Source organism: Empidonax traillii, unplaced genomic scaffold, assembly GCF_003031625.1.
Source record: "Empidonax traillii isolate 1590-97213 ecotype Southwest subspecies unplaced genomic scaffold, ASM303162v1 scaffold845:size272117, whole genome shotgun sequence".
NCBI lineage: Eukaryota > Metazoa > Chordata > Aves > Passeriformes > Tyrannidae > Empidonax > Empidonax traillii.
The window spans coordinates 189,422-209,467 of NW_020956038.1; the positions used below are offsets into that span (position 1 = coordinate 189,422).

Below are 20,046 nucleotides of genomic sequence, written 5' to 3' on the forward strand. Positions count from 1 at the left end.
AAATAAATTCCTCTTGGAAGTATGTATTCGTAATGCTCTGAGGAAAATGTGTACCAGCATCTGTTAAGTTTGATGCTAACTGCATGTCAAGGTTAAGCCTTGCATTTTAAAGTATAAGAATAAAAAGGCACCAAAAATAAAAGTCTGAATATCTGACTCCTACTGGTTTATCCTTATTTTTGTCCTGTCTGTGAAAGTTTCTACAGACTAATTTTGCAGTATGCTCTTGCAATCCATTTAGAAAAGATCTGAGACTCTGTTGAGACTCTTGTTGCAGGACAAGGAATTAAGAGACCTGTGTTTTGGTCCGTGTTGGGCAGCTGGCTTGCTGGGAGGGGAGGGCATGTTGGTTATCTGTGGAGTGCGTTGGTTGTGCTGTGTCTTCTGCAAGCATAAACTTGGACATTACTTTCTTGGGTAAACGTCTTCCATTCTTCTCCACCTCTTCCCAGCTGCTTGTAATGGCATCTTAAAACTCTAATGTGGAAGGAGAATGTGAAAACTGTAGAATAATTGATCTGTTTACTTATCTCTCCGTGTGAAATTAGCAAGAATATACTATGTGGAAGGAAAAAAACCCTCAGGATCTAAAGTTTTAGGGGAAAAAAAAGGTGATTTTGTTTGGGGCTTTAGGTTGTAAGTTACGTCCACATCTCGTTGTTAAAAATTAGAACAAATTCGGGCAACTTGGATCAGCATTTAAAATTTTCGGTGTTTGTTTTAAGGTATTGATTATATATGTGATATTGTTCATATTTAACACTTTCAGTCAGAAGATGAAGTGTTGTGCTGTCTGGTAGTCCCGGATTACTTCAGCCATGCTGCTTACCTTTATAAGGAAGATGAAGTGTTTGCTTGTTCCACTGGAACTGGAAGAATTTCTTTACCACAGGAGAAAATCATATTTGGCATACAAGGTAACTTGCTAGAGAGGGGGATCACATTTTGTTGATACCTTCTAATTCAGTGTTTTTACAGTATTTGTATTTCTCAGAGAGCAATATGGTATTTATGGTCCTTTATTAAATGTTTCAAGTTGGGAATTTCCCTTGAATATATGGAGAAAGTGCTGATGTGACATCCAGCACTGTTACTCTACCAAGTTTCAAATGAAAATGAAGTAGATCCCCATTCTTAGTATATTAAAGGATGGGGGGGTTGTTTATGGGACTTTTACTTCCCCCACCTCCCCACCCCCAGCCCCCATTATTCACTGTGAGGGTTTTGGGTTTTTTTCCATGAAGGTAACTTTGTGGAGAGGCTCAGCCTAAAATTCATAGTAGGTGTCTGTGTCAGATGTCTCTAAGTGTGTCATCCTTGACCTTCAAAGGTGTTTTCAAGTAGGACAGGCACATCAGTCCCTATGTAGAATTTTTTTTTTTTTTAAATCATCTTCTTTTTTTTAACATTTGCATTATCTGGAAGTCATCTTCAGTAGCAAATAGTTCCACAGTTTTTCCATGTCAGGTGCAATTGTCAGTTACTGTTGTTTGGTTGATGACAACAGTTAATAATTGTGTATGAAACTGTTACATTTTTTTTCTTAATTAAAGTGTTGTTTACATGCTTGCTTCTTTTTTTTCCCTCTTCTCACAGGAGATAGCATTTTAGGAGCGGGTTCTTGTAATAGCCTCCCCATCTTCTTTGCCAAAAAAAGTGGACTTCTCACTATCTTATCCAGAGAAAACATTTCTGTGCTTCCTGAAGACCTTGAAGATGCCCTGTCCTCTTCTATTGCTGGACCAAGAAGTGAGGTAATGGTATTTGCTTGACTGGTTGAAAACAGCCTAGAAATAAATCATTTTTCTATCACTTTTGAATTTTCACTGTGGAAATTCTGGCTTGTTTGAGTTTCAAAGGTTTTTTTAAAATAGAAACTGAAACACTTGTGATGAAGGCAGTTTCGAAACCCAAGAATTTTTACATCTGCCAGCTTGGGTAACGTTTTTGTTTTCCTTTGTTTTGAAGTTGAAATTTCTATGAAATTTATATTTTTTTCACATAGGTATATTGCTGTCTGTCACTAGGCCTGATAGAACACTAATGCAGAGACTCAGATGATGTTCTCACTTTTTGATCAGGATGGTTCCTGCAGTCTTTTGTGTCTGTTCCTTTGTGTGTGTAAGAGACACTTTTTTCTAATCATGCTGTGGAAAACCTGGGAGGCTAAGCTGAGAAGGGCTACATAGTGGCTAAATATTGTTTATTCCCTGTTTTATATATATCTTAACATAATCTTAATAAAAATTATGACAGTATTTTTATTGGTGTTTTGTGCAGTACACATTTATTAAGCTCTTGCTTACATCAGATGTGTTATGTTTAAAATGTACGTGGAATTTGTTGCCAAGTTGTCCCTGGAATGGGAGGGAAGAACAGAGAAGTTGTTACAGTATAAATTAGAGAATATTTGTATGAGGTAATAGTGAGTTTCAATCCTTATTCCAATTAAATCACATGTAAAATCATACTCATTAACTAGCATTTTAGTGGAAGACTTTTGTGTGATTGCTCAGATGGAACTGTATTTCTTTTAATGAACTAATCTCTAGTTAGGTTTGTCTGCACTTAGACTGTTACTGTGGATGACAGTACCTTTTAAATTCTGTCAGGAATAGTGGGTTTGAATGTTAAAATAATTATCGTAAAAATTCTGACTGGTGGAATACATTGATGAAAGTTTCTTTGCAATTGGTGAGAATGTTTGTCAAACCTCTGTATGACCTTCCTTGTAAGGTATCTTGGAGGCTTATGTTTGGCTTGAATACAATTGCTTCCCGGTGGAAACAGTTTCACTTATTTATTTATTTGAATCTGTGTTGTTACTACTTAGAAAAAATGTTTTCATTTCATAATGAAGATTAATATTTGTTTTTCAGCTAAAGTTTTTACTTTGCATTTTCAGAGTCCTGCATTTGACAGCACCAGTAGGCTAGAAGTTATAGCTCAAGAAGATAAGACCAAATTACTGAAAGCTGCTTTTCTACAGTACTGCAGGTAGAAATTGCACTTGGTTTTTGAGATTTTTTTTTTTTTGCTGTTTTTGAAGGCACTCTGATACTTGAGTAGATTGTAAAGAAAATCTTGTGCTCTTTTAATTATAGCTGTTTTAATGACACACATTTTCATTAGGAAAATGTTAAATACATCTTGTGGTCTAGTGAAGAAGTGATACATGCTACAAAGGAGCAGACTTTTCTAATTGCAATGACTTTTCACTTATTCTGTGTAAATTCTATGGGTACATTAGCACCAGTGAAACAACTTTGAACTTTGCATTTTGAGTTCTTTATTCTTTAGTAAGTAGTATTTTCTTGTTAAAAAAACTTTCCTTTTCATCCTCGTTTTTTATTTGTGTAGCTGTTTTCAGTAATACTTCTGGGGTTTCTTGTTTACTTATTTATGTGGCGATGAAGATTAACTAGCATGGCAGACTTTGGGCAGGATTATATCTTCTTTAGATTGAATGATATGAGGAGTGGATGGAAATACACTGTTTCTCAGACTATTCTGATTAAAGCAATTGGACTGTGGGGAGGTGTGCAATGCCTCTGAAGGGTTTGAGGTTGGGGTGAGTCATGTGAACAGAGGAGGAAAAGGAGAGAGAAGAAGATGTAAACTTAGATTAATTATATTTAGAGGGATTTTTTTCAATAAATGTTTATTAAAAAAAAAACAAAACACACAACCCGCAAACCCTCTTAGGACTAATCTCCTTAAAGAGTCTTAAAAAGTGGAAAGAACAGATTTAAGATAAAAGGAGGAAGGAATGCTTTTGAAATAGAGGTAATGTGAGATAAAAGATAATGAAGGGGTTTAGGCACACAGAACAGAGGATACCAACACAAGATCTATAAGCAGGCACAGAATTTAGACGAAATCTGCCAGTATCCATAAGTGTCATTAAACAGAAGTGCTGCTGAAGATGGCTGTAGGTGCCTGGAGTAGCTAAGGCCTGAGAGCCTTTCAAGCATGAAGGTTGATGTCAGTGAGGATGTGAACAAGGGGGTTGGAAACAGAAGAAATTGGGAGGTAGTAAGGAAAGCAGTGTGATACAGTATGAAAGTTTAACGTTATTTCGATTGAAGTCTGGGTTAGAATTATAAAACTAGAAGAAAATAAGAATTTTATGTGTTCAGTATTTATTCTGATTTTTTTTCCAAAGAAACCCAGTATGGTAAAATGAGTAGAGCAGCCTCCCACAGAACAGATGAAGCAATGCCCTGTCCAGATAGGCAGTGCATTGATGCAGAGCAAATAATGGAAGGTTGTGCAGATAGTGGAAATGTAAAGTCCATCAGCTGTGCAGTGAGCACAGGCAGCTTCACAGACCTAGTGATCTTTATAGGGAATGGGAAGTTCTGTGAGTTGACCCCTTTTGATGGCACATCATGGTTTGAAGGAGGTAATAAAGTACCATATAATTTCCTTAGAAACACATGTCCTGCAGGGTAGTAAAGATGAGACTTTCTTCTTTAGTAGAAGATTGAGTATATTCCAGTTTTTAATGGTATTATTTGCTTTATTTTACCTTTGTGTGATTTCTGGATGCACTGCTGTTCTTTGTTTTTTTATTTCAAGACATCTTGGTCATGTAAGTGTTTAAACTGAAAGTTTCCTGAAAAAATATAAGTATTGCCAATATTGGAATCCCTTCTCTGTCAGAACACTTCAACTTGTTAGTTGCAAAATCAAATCTAGGTTTTTTTTGTGTATATTGCCTACTTCTTACATTGAATTCTTCAGTACAGATTCAAATCTTGGAGGTTTAAGGTTTAGATGCTTCTTGCTCTTCTACTTCTTGACGTGAATAAAACAGTATTATTTGAAATTATAGAAAATAAAAATAATACATTATATTTGCTGAAGCATTTTTTATAAGCTTCACTGTATTGCCATTAGTGGGAGGGCTTATGTCTTCTTGAGAGAATTTTAAAGCAAGCAATAGAAATTTTGTGACTTAGCTACCACAGACATCCAGACTTAGCTCTGTATGGTGAGTTTTTTCTCTTAAATAGTAATAATAGGAATAGTAGAATAAAATGTAACTTGAAAACACTTCCTGGCTTGTGCTTTTTTGTTTTATAGGTCATGTAGTCTGCTTGCTGTAAAAGAATTGGGATACCTTTTATCTATAGAATCAGAATGAGTACAAAAATGCTTGTATCTAAAGCACTTCACTAAAAGCCAGTTAGAAAATTCTAACGGAGGGGCTCTTTGTACTATAACCCTATCTATTAATTTTATTTCACATACTTTGTGTTTCATTTATTTCAGGAAAGATGTAGTCAATGCACAAAGCATGGTAGTTGAGGTCTTTCCAAGTAATGCGGATCTGGATTCTGATACTGAACTGGATAGGGCAGTGACTCAGATCAGTGTGGACTTAATGGATGACTACCCTGCCTCTGATCCAAGATGGGCTGAATCTGTACCTGAAGGTAACTGTAGTTTATTGTTCTGGAGGTTTTTCTTTTTCCTTTTCTTTTTTTTTTTTTTTCCCCTGAAATAATATCTCCAATATTCCAGATAAAATTGTTATTTAAACTTTGCAAAAAAGACATAGGTGTCCCTTGCCCTCTGCCACCACTAGATACATTTCCAGAAAGGCTCCAAGATGCATCTTATGAGACTGCCAGATAAGCTTGCACTCTAATGTGGTTAGTTCTTGACCTCATATAGTAAACACGAACAGCAAGGAAAACATATTTCTGAGAAGGGTACTTTGTGCAGAGAACAGATGGTGTCACTTTAGTGTTTCTTTGGTTCCTTGTATGGTTTTAAATGATTTTCAAAAAAATAGTTTTGTTAAGAGGAAGAGCTTATTTGTTCATTCTTAGCTTTTTGTCAGTGTGACTGCACAGCTTCTGGTCAGTGTGAATCCTGGGTAGAGTGAGCTCGTGTCCCTCTGGGACAGTGGTATTTATGTCTGCCTGAAAGAGGACTAGAGAAATTAATTTAGGAGTATTTGTTCTGCATAAAGAGTTAAAGCAGGCATGGTTTCAACAAGAAACGTGTTTGTTCATGCTTCCCTGTCTCTTACAGACAGTGTTCATTTGAAAGTGGCCCCAGCACCTCTGGGCTGTAGTTGCCAAGTTACAGAGCAGAGGCTTAGTTTGAAAGTTCATGTAAATAGTTATAGTTGGATGATGCTTCCTGCTGTTGTTTCTGCATTGCAGCCAGTTAGAATTTGTCAGGCATCATATCCTTGGTATTTTCTGAATCAACTTTATTTTAAATTTGGCAGCCTATCTGTGTTTATTCCTGGCTAAAGCCAGAAGTGAAAAATTGATGGCTTCTTGGAAACAGTCTTGCTAATTTTGCTCACAGTGATAGTTCTTCCAAGTTTTTTATCTTGATATTCTAAGCACACTTTGACTTTGCATCCAGAATTTTTGTATATTCTATTAGATCTGAATGCCTGTTAACACTTTAGTTTCTAGTAGCTGTGGTCTAGGGCATAACAAATTTAGCAATAGCTAGTCCACAATGAAGATAAAAATTTGAATCTGAATCTTACTAAAACTAGAGTAAGCTGATGAGGTTCTATTTTAGCAGCATAATTAATTGAGTACTTAAGAGTAGTACTGATCTAAAGATACTTTATTTCTTCCAAAAGCTTTACTTCATCTATATATAGATACATATAGATGTACATATAAATAGAGTTGGAAAAAGCACATTACAAATAGCATGGTAAGCAGTCTATAAATGTGTATGCTTATACTTAAAAAAGCATCAGTGTGGTAACACTGTAAAAATTTATAGAAATAACTTTACCTCAGAAGCAAAAATCGTAGTTACCCAGAAATGAAGATACCAAGTGCTCTAATCTAAAATTTTTCTCTTTTCAGAAGCAGCTGGTTTCAGCAACACATCTCTCATTCTCCTTCATCAGCTTGAGGATAAGACAAAAGCACATTCCTTTTTCATTGAGTTTCTTCATCAGGTAGGTTCTACTCTTCTTTTTGTATCAGCACACAGAGATTATTATTTTGTCTTAAAGTAGTTCATCTAGAACACCATTTGAAGTGCATGTTGGCGTTTTGTTGTGTTTTTTTTTTAATGAAAGGTTGGTGTATTTGAACGTCTGGGCAGTTTTCCAGTGCGAGGGATGCCGATGGCAACTCGACTTCTGCTCTGTGAGCACGCAGAGAAACTGGCAGCAGCTATTGTTCTCAAGAATCACCACTCCAGGCTGCCTGATCTAGTGAATGCTGCTATACTGATCGCATTAAACAAGAGAGAGTGTGACGTTCCACCAAGTCTTACCCCTGCTGATGTGTTCTTTAGAGAGGTAAGTAGTTTCTGAGTTATTGTGTAGCATTGCATGTAATAAACGCTGCAGTGCTTTAGTGTATGCTTTGAAGCTTTTCCCTTTAAAAATTAATTCAGTTTTACACAATTACCCTTTAAATTGGAATGATGTGGTAGTACTTCCCTCACTTTAGTCCATCTACTTTATTGTGTCTGGAGCTGAAACACAAATTCTGACGAATTTCATATAGCAGAAGTAAAGTTGTTTTAATTTCCGACTACCCAACATGGATAAACCAGGAAAAAGACAAGTGAAATTCTCTGGCACATAAGGAGATATATGCCAAGTTACAATTTTTAAGGAGTGGACTGAAGAGTATAAAGCTTTCCAAGTATGAAGCTTTCCAGATAGAGCTGCCTTTATGAGCTGTCCTTTGATGGAATTGTATCAGTTTAGTCTCTCATAATTTTTGTCCTCTCTAACATTAGTCAAGCTAAGCTGGTTCTCAGTTTATGCTGCGTTCCAGTCAAACGCTCTCTCTTTATTTCTTTCTTCCTTCTTGAGAATAACTATGCACAAAACATTTATTCCTAGGAAGTTTTTTCCTGTTGAGGACAGTAGTTGCTAATGGAGAAAAATAAATATGAAAGAAAATAGAAATAATAGTTTAATGCTATCAAGTATACTTTATCTAACGGAGATTCTGCTGCCAAATATTTCAGAAGATGATGGAGGGATATGTTAAATGAAAGTGTATGGACTTGCCTTCAAAAAATGAGGGTTTTTCTTTCTTTCCAGATTTAAGTCCAGAAGGAAGGCATTTTTTGTAGTCTTAAGTATTGTATGAAACATAAGCTGGTGATTTCATTATCCATTAGAGTAGTTGATACCTTTTAATATTTTTGACTATTTATGTGGTTTCTACTAATATGTTTGTTTTTCAATACAGCTCTTAGCTTGGCTTTCAGATATCAGCTGATAATGGACATGTTTGTGTTCAGTGCGATTTTTCTTTCTGTCTTTAAGGTGTCCCAGATAGATTCCATCTTTGAATGCCTGTTAGAAGAAGAGGAACAAATCCTGAAAGACATGCCTATGGAGTCAATTGAGTGGGCCCAGATAGTTGTAAATGTGAACAACATCATTAAGGTAGAGAACTGCATTAACTGATATGCTTGTGGGAGAGGAAAATAAACATTGAATAAAACAGAACAAGCTGAATGCAGCCTGAGTTACTGACATGAGAACAAAAGTGAATGCACTTTTCACATGTCCAAATATACTAGGAAGGAAAAGATAGCCTTGTGCAGAATTAGCAGCATTCATTTTCCTCCTGGGCCACGGTTAAAGAGAATTTGAGAAGTTGCATCTTTATTGGAAGTTGTGAAATCATGAATATGTAGCAAAAAGTGAAGATCTTGAGCACTGAGGTTTCTTGCTCAGTCAGTATGTGTTCTTCTGTACAGGTGGGAAAGTACAGAAAGTACTCACCTTGATTATTGTGTGCAGTTTTGGGCACCAGAGTACAAGAAAGATATTAAGCCATTAGAGAGTGTCCAAAGGAGGGCAACGAAGATGCTGAAGGGCCTTGAGGGGAAGCTGCATGAGGAGCACCTGAGGTCAATTGATCTGTTCAGCCTGGAGAAGAGGAGATAGGGGAGACCTCATTGCAGTTTAACAACTTCCACCTGAGGGGAAGAGGAGGGGCAAACACTGATCTCTTCTCTGTGGTGACCAGTGACAGGACCCAAGGGAGCAGCCTGAGGTTGTGTCAGGGGAGGTTTAAGTTGGATCTTAGAAAAAGGTTCTTCACCCAGAGGATGGCTGGGCACTGGAACAGGCTCCTCAGGGAAGTGGTCACAACACCAAGACTGACTGAGTTCAGGAAGCGTCTGGATGATACTCTTAGGCACGTGGTGTGACTCTTGAGGATAGTCCTGTGCAGAGCTAGAAGTTGGACTTGATTTTCCTTATGGGTCCCTTCTAACTCAGGATATTCTGTGGAAAGAATGGGGATATTAAAAGAAGATCTCAGAATTATAAAAAACAACTTTTATGGTCTGTGTATATGGAGGTAGACTTTAAAATACTTACATGCTTGCCTTTAAATAGGACATGCTACAAGCTGCCTGTCAATATCGTCAGTCTAGAGCCTCTTTATATAAAACAGGAGAGCTTCCAGAAAGAGAACCTGAATATGTTCCATGGACAGGTGAGAAATTATTATTACAAGTTTTTTAATTATCAAAAAAGCTAACCAAAAAGCTGTTTTCATAAGTTTCAGAACACATGAATTTCAGTCTGAATTTTAAACTTCCTGTAAAAGCTGCTACAGGGTTGTTAGTAAGGATAAGAGAAGCTGAGATTTTAATTCACGGAATGAAGTGGAATGAGTCAATGAACACTTATTTTGTCCAGTATTGATGATAACTTTTTAAAACTTGCATTGGAAATTTGACTACAAAACTACAAGTTTGGGAAACAAAACTGATTTTATAATTTTTATAATTATTTTTTTATGCATTGGTTCTGGTTGGCAGATCTGTGGGATACATAACATTAAAATAAATCATAAAATATGATCTACAACTGTTTTAGAAAGACTGATGGTTCTCCATTTCCCTAAGAGTGCTTTGTTTTGATAGTTTAATAACAGGAAAAGTGTCAGAACAAGTGTTTGCAGAAGCAAGCACTTTCCAGTTGATGCTTAAGCTTCCTTGTGGCCTCTACGTGTAAAACACAGTTGTTTAGTGCTTCCAAGATGCAAATCTTTTGAATAGCAGGACCCATGCAACTATTCTGGTCTTATGTTCTGATGACCACATCGAAGTATTTAAATCAGGTTGAAAAAACTTGCCTTTTCGTTCTGTGTATTCTTCTACTTTGCTTAGAGTTCATGCAATTGATTCTTCTGGTAAAAGAACTGGTATTGATACTTGACAGCGTAGATCTGTGTAGTTCAGGGGGCATATTTTTGTTTACCACATCTTGGTCAAATTTAATACATAAAGGTAGATGGGAGTAGGTGTTTTTTGGGGCATTGCTTTGATTTTTGAAATGTAAACATTTATTGGGTTTTTCTCCTTCTATTTTTTTTTTTTAATTGTATGTACTAATGTTTTTCTTACACTTCAGCACAGGTCACTGTGGTGGTAGGGTTATTGTTTTAACGTTCACGGTGTTGTTTTCCCAAGCGTCCAGTGGCGTTCGTGCAGCGGTCGCACGCCAGCACGGAATCATCCTGAAGGTGGTGTATCCCCAGGTGGACAGTAACCTCCGCAGCGTGGTGGCTGAGCAGCTGGTGGCACTGCTGGATTGTTTCCTGGATGGCTACGTTTCCCAGCTCAAGTCTGTGGATCGCCTGGCCGATCAGGAGCGGTATAGCAATCTGGAAATGGAATATGTCCAGAAAAGATCAGAACTCCTGTCTCCTCTCCGTAAGTGCTATCTGCTCTCCTTAGTGCAAGGATTAAATGGTCCATTCAGTGAGGAAATGACACAAGTCTGATAGAGTAAATGGCCTCTGTGTATGAATTCTATTTGTTCTACACGTTTGTTTTCGGAGTATAAGTGACTGCTTTTATGATTTGATGAGATGTTTACAAAATAAAAACAGATTATGGGATTGCATCCAGGACTGCATCCACTGCAGTATAAGAGGTATACACCTCTTATTAGACATGTTGCTGCTTGAATTTTTTTATTTTGCTAACTTGTTATATTTTTCTGGCAGGATTTTATCACGTGTCACTTGGATGAAAATAGTCTATAAATGGATTTTGAAATGTTTGTGTTGTTGCAAGCTGAGATAAACTCATATGCCTGAAAGCTAGTTTTGTTTTTTTCAGGGAAAAGTTACTTTTGGAATCTTGATTATTTAATAATCATACCCATTGTTTAATATGTTGGATGTGATGAAGTCTTTATTGAATTAGTGACAGAAAAGCTCCCTTTTTAAGTGGAATTGACTTTGAATAAATACATTTTAATTTTTTTAGACTAAAACATTATATAAGTAGAAGAATGTAATAATCATTCTTGAGCATTCTTAAGAAAAGTTTAAGTTCTCATTCTCCATTTTACTGACATTCATGGGCTCTGTTCTTACAAATACATTTTGTATCATGATGTTAAATCTAAGGCTCATATTTCCTTGCTAATAAAATTGAGTATTCTACTAACTCTTACATATTTAAACTGAACCAAAACGAAGTATTCTAAGTAATATCTTTTTAATACAAGCCCAGTAGTCTTTATTTGTTCTGTTCTTTATCAAAAGCCTTTACCTGGTGTTTTTTTCACTTTGTGTAATTAAGTGGCTCTTATTACAGATATTAAGTCACAGGTGGGACGTCCTCCCCCAGTGCAAATAGATGATGCTAACTTTCAGAGAAAACAGAGTATATATACTGGCCATTTAGTATTCCTTTTGTTCCTCTTGTACTGTGGGACGGAGGTGATAGGTTTTGAGCTTGCATGTGCACAGGAGATGGTTGCAGTAGGGGAATGTTTCTTTGGGAATGTGTAAGTATCTGCTCGATGTGAACACTTGAAACCTCTTATCATTTTTCTGGTTTCTGCCCTGGGTCATTCTCTTACAGACAAAGATGAGAGTGTCTGACATAACTTCTTTTTCTTGGTTACTTAGTTTCCCTGGGACAGTACCAGATGGCAGCTGCTTTAGCAGAGAAGTACTGTGACTTTGATATCCTGGTGCAGATGTGCGAGCAGACAGACAACCAGGCCAGACTACAGCGTTACATGACTCAGTTTGCAGATCAGGTTAGTCGTTTTTCCTTTGTCCTTTAGATAGTGTTTTATAGTAAGTTTGCTCCTGAAATGTTGCAAAATTTATTGTTTGGTTTTATGGAGGGGGGGGTGTGTTTTTTTTAATTCATATGTATTTACATATACATATTGGGGTAATGTGGAAAATGGAAGTCAAGCTTCACTGTAAAATATTCAATGGAGTATTTTACCCTGAGACTGCAAAGCAAGTCTGCAGAAATATGGGAACTAGCTGCATGGGTAATGGCTTCTTGTGGGACCTTTTTAATGCCTCAAACACATTATCTCTTAACGTTTTTCAGCATTTTGTGACTTCTTCTCTGAGATGCTGCTGTCAGTGTACTGTTGTTTTATTGAACTAATGTAATATAAATTTAAGGATAATTTCCAAAAAAGAAGATTGGTAAATGTATAAATAGAGAAGTAGTTAATGTATAAATGTAATGTATAAAAAGCAGTTAAGAATAGGAAGGTAGGGTGTTGTTTTAAGGTTTCTTTTGTTGTACTGCTATGTACTTGTTGGACAGCATTTCCAATGTCTGTTAAAATCTAGTGTGAAATCTTACAATTGTGCTGAAATATGGGAAAGCTTAAGGAAAAGACAGTGGGAATTACTTGAAGTGAGTGGGACTAGGATGAAAGGTTCCTAATTTGGGAGTTGGTGAGATCAATATTTTTAGATTTCCACAGCACCTGTGGTCTACATGTTTTCTTATAAAGACAGTACAGAAAGGTTGTTTTAATAAGAAAATACAAAAGTAGCAATAATGGACAGAAATTATAGCAAACTTTTTCAACAGTGAGACCTAAAGATTCAGACTGACTGCCAAAGGGGATAAATTATCTTTCTTTTTCTTTTCACTTGCTTTATTTTAAAGGGGAGATTTAAGACTTTCTGAAAAGAAATTAGTGTGGCTAATGGATAGACTGTCAGAATGATGGCCTCCTCAAACTTAATTTTTTAAATGTAGCATTATTCTAAAATTATCCTGAAAAGACTAAATTAAATCTCAAACATAAATCCTGAATAGTTATTTCACATTGAAGTTTTTGAAGTTAAAACAGGGTGTTTTTTAAAAAAAAAAAAGTTTTTTTTTAACAATGCCCAAGGGAGTAAGATTGTAGGTTTACTTGGAGATAGGAGGGAATGTTTCAAAAACAGTGACAGTGGAAGTAAGTTTATTTATGAAAGGAAATAGTAAGCATGGAGTTTTGAGGAGGGCAAAGGAGCAAGTGTAAAAATGAAACAAGAATTGTGATTGATGTGATACCTGTTTCCATTCTTTTGTGTTAATGTGAAGAATTTACGTTTGATATTTCCTTTGCTTCCATTGAAGGATTCTGTGTTTATCAACATCTGTTGCAGAGTAGCTCATGAATTCTTTAAACACTAGTTTTGTCAGGGCTCTTATGTTTTTTCTTCACCACTCTATTTTGTGTTGTGTGTGTTTGGTTTTATCAAGCAGATTGTTACTGCTTTCTTTTCAGTTGTATTTTATAAAGCATTTTGTCTTAGCAGACAAGCAAGATATTGCAATGTAACTTAAAATGTGTTCATATTTCTGTTATCTTCAGAATTTTTCAGATTTCCTGTTTCGCTGGTATCTAGAAAAAGGAAAACGAGGGAAGCTGTTATCTCAGCCTATTGCTCAGCATGGACAGCTGGCCAGTTTCTTGCAAGCTCATGAGCATCTGAGCTGGTTACATGAAATCAACAGTCAGGATTTGCAAAAGGTGGGGTTTCTTAAATACAAGCAAACTGAAATATCACGTATTAAACAGTGAATATGAAAAGCATTATAAGATTATCCCTTGAGGGGAAAAACTGAAACTTCTATTTCGAGACTAATTTCATTAAACCACCGAACTTAAAGGTGTCACAAAAGTAAAAAAGCTATTGATTAATTACTTACATGCATGGTTTAAAAGTACTTTTTAATAGTAAATGTGCATGTGAATAGATTAATGTGAGATTGTTTAAATGTGATCCTTTGTTGCCTTCTAAGCTGTCCAGTTATTTCTTTTCATCTTCTTGCAGGTCAGTCTTTCTTTCCTTCTGCTAGACTTATAATTTCACTTCAGTAGTTAAACTATTTCAAAACAAAAATGGTTTCTTTCAATCCACCTGCACATTTAAGCATGCAAAGCAGGGAAATGTTTATTCTATTGCAAATTGTAGGTTGATGATGCCATATGTCCCTTAAACAAACAAAAAAAACGCCACCCACAAAGCCAAACCAAAACAAACAAAACCCCACTGAGAATATTGTAATACTCCATTTGTGTCGATTGAGGTTTTCTGAGTTACAGCAAAGCACTATGAAGAAGGGGCAAGGATTCTAAAATATACAACTAGTTCAGTCTAGATGTTTTATTTCAGAGTAAGTGGTCAGAAACTTTGTTCCTTTGTCTGATAGACAAATAAATTCTTGCCTATCTATTTGTTTACTGCAACAGTTATACACATAATTCTGTTTTTTCAGATTCCCAAATTAACAGGTAAATCAGTCTGCATGCAGAAGTATTTTGTAAAAGCATATTTGCCTGGCTTTTGTTGCAAAGCCTTAAATTAGATTCCAGGGATACAATAGATGAAGTTGCAATTTATCCTTTGATCCTAAGGTAGTTTTCCTTGATTAGTACTGAAAAGTTTTCTTTTTTTTCAGTACTGTCGGAGGGGAGAGACCTATGTCTCTTCCCAAAGAGTATAATGCAGATTTATTATACAAATTGTACAACTTCTAAAAATAACGGTTATAGTATTATAAAGAATAAATAGCTGTGAAACTGCTGTTCAGATAAAGTCCTTGTCTGTTAACCTTCTGATCTTAATTTATAAAACTGATTTCCAACAACTTTATTAATTTTAGGCTCACAGAACGTTGCAGACTCTAGCAAATATGGAGACAAGATATTTTGCAAAGAAGAAAACACTTCTTGGCTTGAGCAAATTAGCTGCACTAGCATCTGATTTTTCGGAAGACATACTGCAAGAGAAAATAGAAGGTGAGAAATGAAAAGGACGAAGTAAAAAACAGACGAAGTTATTGAACTAGAATCACATTAATTTTTCAAGTTGTTAATCTGTTACTTTGAGGGCTCTAACTTAATGTGGTAAGGATAAATGGGATGATGAGTTTGCTCATTTTAATTAATTAATTAATAGGAAGCACAAGGAAAACAGCATGAGGCAGTAACGTCAATATTCACTTTCACCTGCAAGTTAGGACTACAAGGACTTCATGTTTTCTGTTAAGATGTAAAATATCGGCATAAATAGCAACCTGAATAGTACTTTGAGAAATTAGGCAGTTTGTCTAATTGTCTAAAAAATATGTTTTACTGAATCTGCATTTTATGTTTTAGATGCAAGGTAAAAATTATTTAATTTCTGTTTATTGAATGGCTTTCAACTTTGAATTCTTCTCAAGTCCTAAGACCCTTAGACTGTACAAGGAAATACAGTAACTGTGTTGTAATACAGTAATGTTACCTGCAAATACATGCAGTTGTGATCAAGAAGTGCTTTCTCAGCATCTTGGTCCCTGTATCTACAAAAGTTACCATGACGGTGCTTCACGGTGCTCTAAGTGAACAGTTGTTAATGGGAAAAATAGGAATACCTATTCTACTTCAAAATACAACAGTTTCACTGTTCTATTATTCCTATCCCTTTGGAAAATAGTTTATGCAGTATATGTGCTGTGAATTTGTGAAAAAGCAGCTCTGCACTACTAGTTAAAGGATTCTGGCCACCGGGGGGAGCTTTGGAATATGACTTGAGGTTACTGCTCAAACTTACTTCTATTTATCTGTATATTTATCCATCTATGTTATGCACAGTTCTTAAATCCTGTTGAGAAAGCCTTGTATTAATTAGGTTAACTAAGTAGTCTCTACAAATTATGTTTAGCTCATAAGAGTAATAATAATGTATTATCTGCCCTTGAATTTATAACATTAGCTGAAATCTTGAAGTTTAAATTTGTTTTTTCATCACTTAGAAAACACCTCTGCAGATGTGAAGAATCTTTTCTTTAAATAGGAAAACTGTAGAAAAATGAGAAAAATCAAAGCTTTATTTCAAGAGGCTAGTGGACTCAAGATTTGTTCTGAACTTTACCCTGCTGCACATTTCTGTGTGGTACATGATACAGTTTTTAAAACTTAAGCTCTTTGTGTATCAGTTTCCGATTGATAATGTGAGAATAATTAATTATTCCTGCCACGTTTTGCTTATTACTTTAAACAGAAACTGTGAACATGAGTGGAAAGTAAAAACTAGTTCACCAGGATGGCAGTATCGAAGTGGAAGTGTTTCTCTGCTTCGGGAATGTAGCTGAGTGTCCAAACAGAATGCTTCATAACAAACACTTGTAGACTTGAATAATATTGTGAGTTGACAGTTACTATTGTGCCACAGAATTTATTATTACATCTTAATAACATGAAACATTCATTTCCTTAAATGACAAGAAATAGCAGAGCAGGAGCGCTTTTTATTACATCAGGAGACACTTCCCGAACAATTACTGGCAGAGAAACAGCTGAACCTCAATGATATGCCAGTGTTGTCTGCATCTCAGCTCATTGATGTAAGTATCCAATGTTTTCTTCATTACACAAGTAAAGTTCTAGTATGTTTTCTGCCTCTGTTGATAAAATAAATGAGATCACAACCACCTTTATCCCTCATATGACTTGCTAAGCACCTAAAGATCCAATGTATGAATTATTTTAACTTTGCTTAGTTTCTGCCAGCACCAGACTTCAGAATTCTGGTTTTTAATTCAAATTTCTTCTTGTTGAATGTGTACTTTAGAGTGCTGCTACAAGAAAAAGCAAGTTAAATCAGTGCCAGAAGTTGATTTATTGGTCTAAGCCAGGTTTTGGAGGTGAGATAGTTTCTACTTTCAGTTACGTTTTTGATAGGGAAGAACTTGGAAGAATTCTGCATTAGTGGAGAAGGATGCTGCAAAAGACAAAAAGGAGGGACTAGATGCAGGAAGAGGCTTTTGGTCACCTGTTTCAAAGAGGCACCTGAAGTCTTTCTACTTCTGTTTTCTTTTACAAAAACCCAACCCATAATGAAACAACAACTTGAACTGCTCCAGTGCTGACTTCTTTTCCACACCCCTTTCTGGTGATAGCCTGGAAGCAGTAGCCTTACTGTTTCTGCCTTGTTGGCATCCAGTGATACACACAAAAAGTATTGCATGAATAAAAGCAACACATTAAAAGAAAATCAGGTCGTGTCTGAGTGTCAGTTTTACAACTCCTTTACTTTTCTGTAATCCTGTACAAAATCCAAAACATGCTTGTTTACATTCTCCTCGTTTTCTTAGAACAGTGCTAATAGCAGATTGTGAAGTCATTACCTCTGTCTTTAAATGAGGCTATCTCTGGAACTGGGGAAGGGTAGGTAGTGTCACTCGTGACTCGGCAAGCACTGACACCACGACAGTTTTCTTTCTGAATTCTCTCTGTTGTCAAATCAGTGTTCATACTTTCTGCTTGCAACACGAGAGTGAAACTTGCGAAGTGTAAATAAAAAGAGTGTTAATTTTCCTTTGAAGTACTAATTTAGAATCAGGGTTTGTGAAATACCAATAGCAAACCTCTTGTTTTTAAAAGGAGAAAGGCAGCAAATGTGCGTAAGTACTGCTTTGAGCTTAATTACCAAAATAATTCTGAGAGCTTATTTGTGGAGCTGAGCTCTGGCTACAATAGTCCAGGAATGTCACAGCCTTAAATGGCGTTTAAATTTGAAACCTAGCAGCCTTATATCCAATATCATTTTTCCACAGACCATTGTAACGTAGGTGGAATGCTGCTCTAAAACCTTAAGTATATTCCTTGGTATAAAAATACTTGCAGTTGAATCAAGACATATTTTCATGAGAGGTTCCTGTAAGTGGAAAATACATGGTGGTCTTCCCACAGTGAGTTGTCTGTGATACCGGTTACATTAGTTTGTAGGCTAAAAATAGTTGTGTGTGTTAATCTCTCATATCATAGATGTACATATGTGATGAGAACAGAAGAGCCAATGAGTATGACTTCAAGAAAGCACTTGATCTACTGGAATATATTGATGAGGTAAGAAAACTTTTTGAGGGATCTCTAACCTAGAGACTTATTTATTATTATTTAAGCTAGGATGGTGCATCTGTAGTTAAATAATATACTAGCTAAGTGCACGGTAATTAAAACAACCCCCGATGTATTTTTTCAGTTTGTTTTTAAGTCACTGGGGACTTACTGCCAAATGTAGTTTAGATAATTTAAGAAAAATGGCACTCTTCATCTTTGCTTCCCATTTATAGTCTATAATTTCTTTTTTAGGGCCTTGCTTCCCTACTGGCTGTCTCCAAAAGGGACAAAGATTGTCTGTTTTTAGTAGTTTAGTTCTTGCGTCTTCCCTTTTGGCAATTTTGCTGATTACCATGAGGTGATGTGGGATAGTCACCAGCTTTTTAACATGTAAATAACATTGAACCACTGATTTGCTCTCTAGTTTTTTTTCCAACTATTTTTTTTACATCTAAACAAGATAAATGTCACTCTAAACCCATGAGATTTCAAAATTGTTTTTATCACAGATAGTTAAGTTTGTGACAATCTGTGTAGAAGCATTCAGCACAAATTGGAGGTGGTGGTTTAGAGTATCAAAACCAGCTGTTTTCCCTGCTTTTCTCTTACGAAAGTGTAGCATAAAGTTGAGACCCATCCTCTGGCTTCCAGGCTTTAAAATGCAAGTGTTTGTGGTTTCCCTTCTCTCTTATGGTGGGAATTTAAAGTAGATGTGATGCTTCAGGACATCAAGAGCTGAAAAAAACCATATGGTCTTCTTTTCTGACAACATATTTTAAAAGGGGCTTGACACCAATTACCTCGAAGTTTCTGTGCAGTGAAGGGGATGCCTTTCCAGATCAAATCTATATCTTTGAAGTAATTTACTGATATATTCATAAAACAAATGTCCTAATGTGGACACTAATGCGTGCTAGTTAGCTTTGCTGTGCTGGAAAACAGTCACCATTTAGCACATGGTAAAATAAAACTTGTCTGGAAAACAATGTTTTACGAACTGGTATTTTAAAATATGCCCTTTTTAAAAATTAAGTTAGTTGGTCTTCAGCAGTTAAGTGGTGATGTAGAAAGTCTGAGCCATGATTTCAGGTAGAAACAGACAGTGTTTGGTGTTTCAACAGTCCGATCAGATCATCGTTTTTAGCGTGTGTTAAAAACTAAGTTTGGTGACTGTGGGATCTAAGTCATTGGTTTAATCTATGTGACAAAGTGATTTTTTCTTTTGTAAAAAATCTTAAAATTTTTATTTGCCTGTTTTTTCTCCTTATATGAATTGAAGGAAGAGGAAGTGGATGTAAATGATCTTAAACTTAAAATTCTCTGTAAGGCTCTCCAAAGGGATGGGTAAGTATGAATATAAGGTACTGGGAGTATTTGTGACAGGTTCTCCAGAATTACATTTTAGTGTACTATTCTCTAACTCACCAAAAAGATTGAATTTCATAGTATAAGGTTAGTAAAGTATAATATATCTTCTTATTTGTAAAGTGAAACCCTAGCAAAAAAAATCTGTAGTACTTTGTTTATTTCTCTCACTGGCAACCTACAGTGCATTCTTGGCACCTGACACTAAAATGTAGCCATGCAGCTTTTATTCTTGAACCTTTTCCTAAGGTAAAAAAAGTGACCCATGCTGAAGGTTTTTTTTTCATTTGAAGCATCTCAAATAAAATCTCTCTAATAAGAGCAACACGTGCAGAGTTCACTCCCTGCAAGCCTTTATTTCACTTGGTTTCAGTCAAGTGACAAAGTTCGTGGTCAGTTGAAAAGATCATGATGTTTTACAATCAAAGCTGCATTTATGACTGGGAGAGATCAAAGCCTAAATACTTCTTAGAAGAGCCACACTTAAGGACATTCAAAAACAAATACAGGCTGAAACCAATTGGTCCGGAGAATCTTCTCCT

The 20,046-nt window shown here is 35.9% G+C and overlaps 1 protein-coding gene across 2 annotated transcripts in view; it reads left to right on the plus strand.

Annotated features, from left to right (window-relative positions):
* Positions 1 to 20,046, plus strand: part of NUP133 (nucleoporin 133) — a 33,727-nt gene that overhangs the window by 10,383 nt on the left and 3,298 nt on the right. For both annotated transcript variants that reach the window (XM_027902147.1, XM_027902148.1), the window contains exons 10-24: positions 770 to 917; positions 1,597 to 1,754; positions 2,906 to 2,997; positions 5,278 to 5,441; positions 6,855 to 6,949; positions 7,073 to 7,297; positions 8,285 to 8,407; positions 9,371 to 9,470; positions 10,453 to 10,695; positions 11,907 to 12,040; positions 13,622 to 13,780; positions 14,917 to 15,052; positions 16,523 to 16,641; positions 18,065 to 18,145; positions 19,419 to 19,483. In XM_027902147.1, the coding sequence (XP_027757948.1) occupies positions 770 to 917; positions 1,597 to 1,754; positions 2,906 to 2,997; positions 5,278 to 5,441; positions 6,855 to 6,949; positions 7,073 to 7,297; positions 8,285 to 8,407; positions 9,371 to 9,470; positions 10,453 to 10,695; positions 11,907 to 12,040; positions 13,622 to 13,780; positions 14,917 to 15,052; positions 16,523 to 16,641; positions 18,065 to 18,145; positions 19,419 to 19,483 (2,042 nt within the window). The remainder of the gene's footprint in view (positions 1 to 769; positions 918 to 1,596; positions 1,755 to 2,905; positions 2,998 to 5,277; positions 5,442 to 6,854; positions 6,950 to 7,072; positions 7,298 to 8,284; positions 8,408 to 9,370; positions 9,471 to 10,452; positions 10,696 to 11,906; positions 12,041 to 13,621; positions 13,781 to 14,916; positions 15,053 to 16,522; positions 16,642 to 18,064; positions 18,146 to 19,418; positions 19,484 to 20,046) is intronic.